The sequence below is a fragment of the Empidonax traillii genome, unplaced genomic scaffold (assembly GCF_003031625.1).
Source record: "Empidonax traillii isolate 1590-97213 ecotype Southwest subspecies unplaced genomic scaffold, ASM303162v1 scaffold326:size758569, whole genome shotgun sequence".
NCBI classification, from domain to species: domain Eukaryota; kingdom Metazoa; phylum Chordata; class Aves; order Passeriformes; family Tyrannidae; genus Empidonax; species Empidonax traillii.
Window position 1 is genome coordinate 174,823 of NW_020955519.1, and position 10,546 is coordinate 185,368.

At 35.8% G+C, this 10,546-nt stretch overlaps 1 protein-coding gene across 3 annotated transcripts in view; it reads right to left on the reverse strand.

Annotated features, from left to right (window-relative positions):
• The window catches only part of PDE10A (phosphodiesterase 10A), a 358,019-nt gene that overhangs the window by 51,252 nt on the left and 296,221 nt on the right, over nt 1-10,546 (reverse strand). For all 3 annotated transcript variants that reach the window (XM_027891692.1, XM_027891693.1, XM_027891694.1), the window contains exons 4-5: nt 8,788-8,908; nt 6,824-6,873 (exon numbers count right to left, since the gene is read on the reverse strand). In XM_027891692.1, coding sequence (XP_027747493.1) covers nt 6,824-6,873; nt 8,788-8,908 — 171 coding nt within the window. The remainder of the gene's footprint in view (nt 1-6,823; nt 6,874-8,787; nt 8,909-10,546) is intronic.

A 10,546-nucleotide genomic window follows, 5' to 3' on the forward strand; every position in this document is an offset into this window, starting at 1 on the left:
GGCTGTGACCTAAGGCCAGGTTTTTTAGCAGGAATAAAGCTCATCACAGTAAACAATGATTATCAAGAAAACCAAACAAACAGCAAAAATTTGGAAACCACTCACAGCCCCAAACATTGGAATTGTACATTGGCTAAGTTGAAGTAGTATCCCAATACTATCATGTTAAATTCTTGTCCTGGGTTTAAACACAAGGGCTGACTGCATGAAGCACACAGGTATAAAAGAAGAAAAAACTCCATCAGCAACTACCACTATTGTTAATAAAAACTTATTTCCTTCATGATAACTGACAGGGTACTTAACAGGAGATTTGCATTTTTAACCTACATATTATGTACTAATGTTGGATACTTGTAAAATGAAGACGATGCACTTATATGCTGTAAAACTATTAGCAGTTGGGTTTAGAGGTTTTTTTTTTTTTTCATCCTTCTGAATAGTATTCATTTTTAACTGCCCTTCACTCCTGGAAATTTTCCAGTTGATTTACACAACTGAAAAACTCCACAACGACTATACCAGTTCATTGACACAGAAAACTAAGCTGACATACCTCTCTTCCATGCCTTCCATTTTAAGGCATAGTCAACTAAGCACTTTTCTGAAAAATGTTTGGCCAACCATGTCTCAAACACACCTCCAGGGATGAGAATTCCCAAGCTTTCACAAGCAGCAGACTGTAGTGCTTCACTACAGTCACGACTGAGGAAGTTTTCCCAACGCTTATTCAAACACACTTCTTCTTGCCCTACACCATAGGTATGGAGATTATTCCCTTCCTCTCTGCCTTATCCAGGCATATCTTCATCCCTCAACTTTCTTTTCTTTAGACTAAGCAAAAGCAGTTATTTTCTTTCCTGGACATTCTCCCTCCTCTCTCCTGAACTCACTTCAGTTCCTCCATTTTTATTTCTTTCTTAAAGTGCAGTGCTTAAGCCAGCCATATTACTCCATTTGAGGTCTTAGCAGCGGACAGAGGAATAGAAAAATTACTTTATACCATGGATAGAGTTCTGTGTTTGCTGCATATGACAGTGTAATTTTTTTATATAGGAATGATAATGCTGACCCATGTTTACCTTCAAATTACCTGCACATCCCAGAATCTTTCTCAAAGTCATCAGCTGTCCTACACAGAGAGAGGCAATCTAGGGAAAGCTCAGCACTTTTTCTAGCTGAATCATTGTCTGGTTTCTTCTGACCATTTTCACAAGACCATTTTGAATTCTAATCCAGCCCTACAATGATGTCTGCAGTCCTATAATCTTTCTTCACCCATGCATGAAAGAATATATTGAGCAAAACCAAACACCTGGATAAATCAGTGCAGAGTTATGCACAATAACCTCTGATTCTGATAGTGAACCACAAACAACTAATCTCTGTTTGGTTTTCTAAAAAATTCTGCATTCTATCTATAGTATATATTCCTCAGCGACTGAGGAATGAGACACTGGAAAGAAGCACCATGGAAAGTGACCTGGGGGTCCTGGTTGATGGTGAGTTAAACATGAGTCAGCAGTGCCCTGGCAGTCAGGAGGGCCAACCATGTCCTGGGGGGCATCAGGCAAAGCATTGCCAGCTGGTCGAGGGAGGGGATTGTCCTGCTCTGCTCTGCACTGGGGGAACCTCACCTTGAATATTGTGTGCAGTTCTGGGTGCACAGTATAGGAAAGATACAAATCTCCAGAAGAATGTCCGAAGAAGAGCTACAAAGATAATGAAGGTCCTACAGGGGAAGAGTATAATCTGTTCAGCCTGGAGAAGAGGAGACTGAGGGAGACTTTATTGCAGTCTACAACTTCTTTACGAGGGAAAGCAAAGGGGCAGGCACCAATCTCTTCTCTCTGGTGAGCAGTGACAGGAAACAAGGGAATGACATGAAGCTGAGTCAGGGGAGGTTTAGGTTGGATATTAGAAAAAAATTCTTTCCCCAGAGAGAGTGGCTGGGCACTGGAACAGACTTCCCAAGGAAGTGGTCACAGCACCAAGCCTGACAGAGATCAAGAAGTGTTTGGACAGTTCTCTCAGTCACTTAGTGTGAGTCTTTGGATGGCCCTGTGCAGAGCCAGGAGTTGGACTTTGATGATCTTAGTCCTTTCAACTCAGGATATTCTATGATTCTATATTCATCATGACCACATTCCACAAGTCCATTTACCTGAATAGTAAATGAAACAAGATCAAAATTTCACTAAAATACATTTTGACAGTTATTTATCTTATATCTTACTATATATTATATATTATTATATATTTATTAACTCAAAAGTTAAACTCAGAAACTGTAACACATCAACATCTATCACTCTCTGCTGAGTAATTATTCACTAACAAATAAGAAAGCAACAGATATCTTCCACTTATAAAAAAATACATGATGTTAGAATTGATTCAAGGAGAAAGACCAAAGTTTTCTGAATTGACTTGCAGCTAGAAGCTTTTCACCTGGAAGCATATTTTAAAGCCTCAAATTTCAGAGAAAATGTCTACACATTCAAAATACACCTTAGACTGGTACGAAAACCTGAGACGGCAAGCAGTTTTTTCCTGAGTTCTTAACAATTCAAATCACCGACTCCATAAACTCACTAGATGGCACTGCACATCAAGCTGCAACAACTTCTGCATGCCCAGAAATTCTAGAATGGCTTAATAAAATACACCCTGAAGCAGAGAGTATGTGTACATATTTGTGGCCTCACATAATTATTTCTTACAATAAAGTTATTGGAAACTTCTCTCTGAAGCAAGGATAATCTGTTTGTCAACACAATTTGCAGTTTCGGGAACCAAGTAACAGAAGACCTAGTAAAAAAAACTACTTTAAGTGTATGCCTATTAAATTCGAAGTCATAGATCTTTACATAGGAATCACAATGTAATCATGAGACAAATTACTCATACAAGTAAAAACTATAAACAAGAAGTATCTGAAGAATCAGTTAATATAATACTACATTAGAAACTCTGTAGCTGTGATAAGTATTTTAGACATATTGCCTTGGAAAGATGTCAGCTTCTGGGTTTAAAACTATGCCCAGCTAGCATGATACTTAGGCAATTGATTTACACACACACTCTCCAATATGAAGATTTCAGTAAATACTTTAAGTCATATTTGAAGATGGTACTTAATTAAGGTCTTAACTATATATTCATCCTGATAAAGAATAAAACAGAAAATTGAAACAAAGGTAAGACGTTTGCTGGGAGTTGTGAAACACTCCTGTTTGACTTGGAAGCATTTCTGCTGTCTGGTATATAGTATTTGTAAAATGGCGATTATGTACCTTAAGAATAAATAATTTTATTTGCATAATTACAGTAACCCACGGACAAAGATAATCCCTTATATAGGGACGAAGTTCAAAGACCACAGGTAGTATTGGCACAGGTCTGTTCAGATCCTGATGAGGAAGTTGTATTGCTTTTAGTATCTGAGTACCTTGAAGTGTGTTCTACTATATATATAGCATAGGCAAAACCAGATTCTGTTACTCAGGGCAACTTTATAGGGAAGGAAGGAGCTGGGCTTGCCAGTGGTGCTTACGTGCTAGAGAGCAATCATTTGAAAAGCAGAATCATACTATCAGAACACTTAGTAAGGAGTGCAAAGAGCGCTAGTGCTTCCAAGCAATTTCAACAAACCAAAAGGTTGCTAAAATAACTGAACTGGCCACAGTCATTTGGGCACCAATTCTGAGAAATACATGCACAAAGAAGTGTTGTGTAATCTGCAATTGATGTGGCATCTTCCATTTCAAGCAAATTCACTCAAGTAAAGATTCTGAAGGCATTAGACCTGAACTGCTGGCCAGAAGTTACCTTGCCCTTATGCTGTTATCCAACTCTAATACAAGTCAAAATATAGTTAGTAAACTTCAACAGAGAGAAAGAAAATAAGGCCACAAAGACACTTTATATATGCACAGGTATTTTAACAAGCTTACTTTTGTGCCATTTAAGTCCAAAGGAATTTTTTCTAAAACATTGTCCTCCTTTAAAGGCTAGTGTATCATCTATGCCTTGCAAAACAAAAATGATTGGTTCATCTAGAGTTTTTCTTCACATCACACAAATTTTCTTTCAGTTCTAATATAATTTTTATGTAAAGAAGGTGCTGCCCATATTAAAAACTGCACCAAAGTTTTACAACACATTAGTAAACCATGAAAAAAAGCAATTCGCAATGATAAAGCAGTTCTTTCAATATTAAGAAATAATAGCATGCAGTATGTAGTAATCATTTATTGATTTTAATTTTGTGAATATATAGAATTTTTGTGAAAGGAAATTATCTTCTATTCTAATTAGAAACTCACTAATTAATCCAGACTAAAGTTAATTGTGAAAGTCTCATATTGCAAAAAATATTCCTTTGCTGAGATTAACACAAGTCAAAATTATCAAATTTGGATTTATTTAAGCAATCAAAAGTATAATTATACATATTTAAAGTGGGAGCTGCAATGAAGTAGAGTTAATGCTTTTGCTTCAGTTTTGATTCTAAGTTCCCTTGCAGAATATAGTTAGAATACACATCGCTAAACATTAGAAAACCATTTGGCAGAAAATAGTTATCTGCTTGTTAAAAGGATTTCTCCATTCTTACACAACACCCTCCCAATACTTAATTCTCAAAAAGACATACACTACTCCTAACTTCATAACAAGCAGATTTATTAATATTACAAAACTATATATAATAATTATAGTGTATTTATATTTATTTTTATTTTTCAAGCTAACAAACAAAAAAAAATTGTTAAATTGGGGGGGGGGGGGACTTTGCTGAGCTTGCAAAATTTATGTCACAAACCAAGCATCAAAAATTAAGCCACCAAAAAGCAGAAGCCATTCTTCAACACACGGCCATAGATATTCAGAAACTACTTTGTCCCAGCTAATCATAGGGTTTTTTAAAAAGTTTTGAAATTGCAGCTTAAAGAATTAGCTCATTTCTTCTATGCACAGTCTTCTTGTTTCCATTTTAAAAGGACATCTAATAAAAATAAATAAAAAAACATTGCCGGTATTTGCTGGGGAATGGCTAATGTCACTTGGATACATCCTTGAAATTAAAAATTCAAGAGGCAAGAGATATCGAAATTAATTTCCAATGACAATTTCTTATAAGAAGTAGGCTAATGCGTTACCATTTAGTTACAAGACTACAAACATGAGTCTGGCCCAAAGCCCACTAAAGTGAATGGAAAATCTCACACTAACTTCAAAGGCCTTGGGATCAGTCCTTTATAATAACTACATGAAGAACATTCCATTTTGGGTGATGCAGCTACATAGCAGTGGTTAATAAAGTCAATGTGTGTTTTTAGTGGCTGGAACGTTTTTCAGGAAAGAGTTATACTGGGATACTGGGAAGCAAATAGATGAATCTGCCTAATAGGCTATTCAAAAAAAAAAAAAAAAAAAAAAAAAAGGAAAAAGAAGAAGGTCATATAGTACCCAGGCCCTCAGGGTATCAGAAGGCTCGGAGTAATCCCATATTATGCCACACTAATCAAATAGGAAAAACCTCACCATAGTAAGAATTCTCTAGGTCTCAGCCCAAAAGTTATTTTTACTGTCATCTTTTACAAGGCTTTTAGAGATGAGCATGCTCAGCTGGTAGGCACTGGCACCCAAGCTGGCCAGCAATGCACTCAGAATGGATGGTTGCACCTCCTGGGGGCTCTTGCCTTTGACAGCAGGAGGAAGCTTTTCAGTGACTATTTGCATCACCCCCTAGCCAGGACAATGGATGCTTACACCTACTAATGAGAACCAAAGATTGCATTCATAAAGGAAGAACATGTTTCTTAAATTATACCGCTCAGTGAAAGGATTATTTAAAAATATATGCTACTTATATACTTAATAGAACTCATTCAGAGGAGACACAATTTTTGAATAATAAAGTGGATTATCTTTATTATATGAAATAATCATATGAAAAAAAAATCCCATTTCTTACAGGAAATTTCTGTATGGCCTTTCTTCCACATCAAGTAACCTGCAGGTTTGTACATCTTCAATCCTGTTTCCATTATTTCAAAAATGTAATTTTTACCCTTTTTTCTGAATTCAATTATTTCATAAAGAGCAAAGGAAATTGGCTAATGGACTATACAAGAATAAACTATTAAAACTGCCTGTGCAAAGTAAGGAAACAAAAACAATGAGAAACATATTTTCCTCTCTAGTCACTGCTTGTTTCTTGAACCAATGAAAGATGTAAAATTTCTGACAAATTGTAATTTTTAAGTTGATGCAACTGACTGAAGTAATAAACTGCATTTCCCTCTTTATAGCCATTCAAAGTAACTAGAAAGTCATACATTGTGGCAACTGTACAAATTAATACGGACAGAAAAAATGTAATGCATTCTAACAAGGTTCAAATAAAAAAAGAACAAATATGGGATTCACTGGTATTTGAATTATTACATCAGAAACTAATTTCATTCATAAATTTTAAATGTACCATTTATTTTATGCTAACCAGAATCTACATCTGAAATCTACATTATCTCACTATCTGACAATTAACATTATCCCACTAAGCTGACAATTAACAGAAGACCTGTCAACATCTTAAAAGGTCAAGGATCTAAACACGGAGAACATTTTTTTCATTACCACTATGTTCCCTAAACATCTAATTTACAGAAATAAAGATAGGATAAATGTAAAATTCAGCACTCAGTAATATTTCCTGCTAAGTGACATGCAAAAGAATACAAAAACATCGTTATGAAATTGAAATAAAACACTTGTAATTCTCCAGAAAAGTACCGTCTTAATCCAGGATACTTACATTATTGCATTCTCCCAGGAAATACAGTGCAAATCCATCAGCTTTTGTAGCTGCCAAAACAATAACAAAATAAATAATTGTACTCACTGAGGTAAATCAAACTTACACAATATCTCTGAGGTGAAACCACAGATTCAATTCCACTTAGGACAAACATCTAAAGTTCTAAAGGTTAAGGTCCATTGATGTGTCCCTTGAAACTTTCCAGACTCTACAGTTAAAGGCACCACTACATAACTCTTCTCAGTTTATATTTACTACATTCTAAAAGTTCATTAAAAACAACTTCTTTATACATCTTATTAGTACTCCAAAGCCTAATGCCTGTAATTTCAAATTAATTCATACAATAGTATAAATTAACATAAAAATACAATTATATAATCAGCCAGATACAATTATAATTTCCATGTCTAAAATAAAAGGCATTTGTAGATGTTAAGATATACTTGTCTCTGTCTTAAGCCAGAAAACAATGGGAAAATGAGGAGTTGCAAATATTGCCATAAAAATGTGTTTCCAAACAGTTTCGGTTTTCTGCACCTCCCCCATATTAAAAACACTGACATGCACCAGAAAGTTTATACTCATCAGCCTTTTGCCAGATTCAGATTGTTCTGTGAAACAGGGTAAAGTCAAGTTCCTTAAACTCTCAAAAGTTTAGAGTCAACCAACCTCATAAATCACTGCTCAAATGAAAACTCTCAAAATCTGAACAGAATATAGAAGACAAGGTTTTTCATTTTACACAACAGACTTTGAGCATGTATTTGTCTTTCCAACGATTATTAAACATTCTAACCAGTAAAAGAACATATCTGGTACCTATTTTTTTTTGAATGAACACAAGAATCCATTTAGTACCTTCCAGGGGAGAAATTATACTTGTGTGCAATCAAATCAAATGGCTTTCTTCTTTATTTTGACAAAAGGAAAAAAGTCCCACTGTGTAGTTACTTGCTCACTACCAACTGCACAACACCAGTAAGGGTTGAGGGCATGGTAGTTGGCATTCAGATTTTAAATCTTTCAGCTCTAGTATGTATTTTGAGCTACAAGGCAAATAAGCACTGTAAAGGAATATTTATATTAAAAAATACCCTCATCTGCTTTACAAAAGAAAAAAAAAATTGTAAAACATAAGCACTCTGTCTTGTCAATTTTCTTCTGCTGTGTATTAATGAAATCCAGTTTGATTTGCTGTCAATTGGACATCAATATCCAAATACTAATTTAAGCAAAACCAGTAAACAGAAGTGCTCCTCTTAAAAGATTATAAAACAGAACTATTATTCATCATTACAAAATTATGAAGTAGCAAGGATAGTAAAATCTTTTTGAAGAGCTGACTGAAAGCTATACTATCAAAGCTACTGTGATACTTCCTATTTAAGTCTGAGCACATCCACTCTGGCTAAAAAGAAGCTGAATTACACTTCTATTGTTATTGAGATTTTTGTTTTGTTTTGGTTTTTTTTAAACTTTTGACCATGTGTACTATTTTCTTACCACAAAAGTTACTTACATCAGATACGAAAAATAGTTAAACAAATTAGTTTAATTTGAGATCACACAAAAGATATGTCTTCTTGCAGCAACATTTCAGTTTTGTTTTAAAAGGAGTTTCAGTATGCAATGATATTGCCAGTAGATTTTATTTTTTTTTTACTTTCAATATTGACATCGCAACACCATCATAACCAGAATAGAATATGCTTTGGCTCATTTAACAGGAGACTCTAATTTCACAATTAGCTATGCAACTGATTGCGAAGACGACATTCGCTTAAGTGCAGTTAGGGATTCACTGAGGGACAGAAGGTAAAGTAAGTTCATACTGAGAGAACATCCAATGAGAACACGGTTATCCCTCAATACCTGTCTTTATTAATTAAACCACGTAAGAAATGTGCTGTGCACTGATCCTAAGTAACAGCTCGGAGACATCTGATTCTCTTTCTTACCTATTTTAATAATGCTGCTCAGTTCATACAGAAGCAGTTGGTTATCTCCTCCTGTATCCAGGCGCTGTTCTATGTAGCTGTTCAATTCATACACTACACCTTGCATATTTGTATCCTGGTACTATGGAAACAAAGATGAGAAGAACATTTTAGAATAACTCAGATGTAATTTGCAGGTTTTAAACATACAAAATCATTAAAAATAATATGTTAATATTTCAATACTGAATCAATCAGACTGTCCTAATCCAGCTGGCTGAAGGAAAAGGTCACTGCTAAGCAAGAGACACAGCACTCCAATCTGTTCTCCATTAGATACTTGTACATTTGTTCAAAGAGTATTGAGAACACCACTGAGCAATTAATAATTGCCTAAGCTGGGCCAGGGTCATGTACAATGTCTCACAAAGAAACTGAGAGATATGAAAATTATGAGGTAAGTAGCCTTCAACTTCTTCCTTTCAAGCTCTTAGTTCACCATGAAAGCTGCCTTAGCTAGCATCTTCCACCTCAACTTCATGAGCCAAAAGACAGAGCTCTGCCAAGCGCCAGAGCTTTCAGGGAGCTCAGCCTTTCAAATACAGCAATCATTAACATCAACAAAGTGAAGGACAAAAATCACATGAGTTGAAATCATGCTAGCTACTGTGGCTTCATAGGCATTGTTTTCAATTGACAATGGCAGACACAAATCAAATCTGTTGGCAGATTACAAATCAGTTAGAATATTTAGATAGGAGCCATGGGGTTCTGGTTTCTGGAATGATGGAACAGCATGACATGGTTAAAATCCCAGGAAAGGAGATGCAGCTTCCCTTCAGGGACCCAGCTGCATTTGTTTATCCATTTCCCGAGTTCTGAAACCAAGTCCTGAAGGGCTGATAAAACTGGCATTAAATGTGCATGTGTAGCATGACAGCATCAGGAGCAATAATTTCACAGAAAGCAATCCTTGGCACTAAGTAAAGATTCGTTACCCTGCCCAGAACTGGTAATGTGGTAACTGAAGAAAGCAATATGGTCAATTACTTACTGAACTCAGTGATGCAGTAAATTACATTGCTTAAAGTAAGAATTAAGCTGGTGATATTTAAACAAATTAACGCTGATTGAAAGACTAAGACTTATTCTCCTGCTCTTTCATACTTCAGAGACAAATTTAATATAGACCAGACTTATACATACTACAATGGAAAATGCCATGAATGTTCAGAGTGCCACAGTCTACCCTCCATTGCCATGTTTATGTGCATATATGTAACTGCTCAGTATGTCTCTAGATCTTCTCTGTCTATAAATTTGGGTAAACCTGTACATGTGACACTTTAATGTGTCATGAATCTTTACTTAGTGCCAAGGATTGCTTTCTGTGAAATTATTGCTCATGATGCTGTGATGCTACACACATACATTTACTGCCAGTTTTATCAGCCCTTCAGGTCTTGGATTAAAACACATAACCTACACAATATATTCCATGCTAAAACTTTCATTTCCTCTACTCCTTTCATGTTCATGGCTAGGCTTCGCGAATGAAGATTTGAGAAGGGCTCTACCCACGCTTGCTACAAGCGCGCTGATGGCTAAAAAGGCCAATGCGAGATAGACAAGTCCGGTTGCAGAAGGTACAGCAGAAAGACTCCCCAGGTGATATCGACAAGACGCGATTCTTTTGGCGTTGTCTTTTCTCCTCGAGAGTGATCCTGCGAGTGTTCTCAAAAGCAGCAGCAGCATTATAGATGGTGTGTCTCCAGGCCTC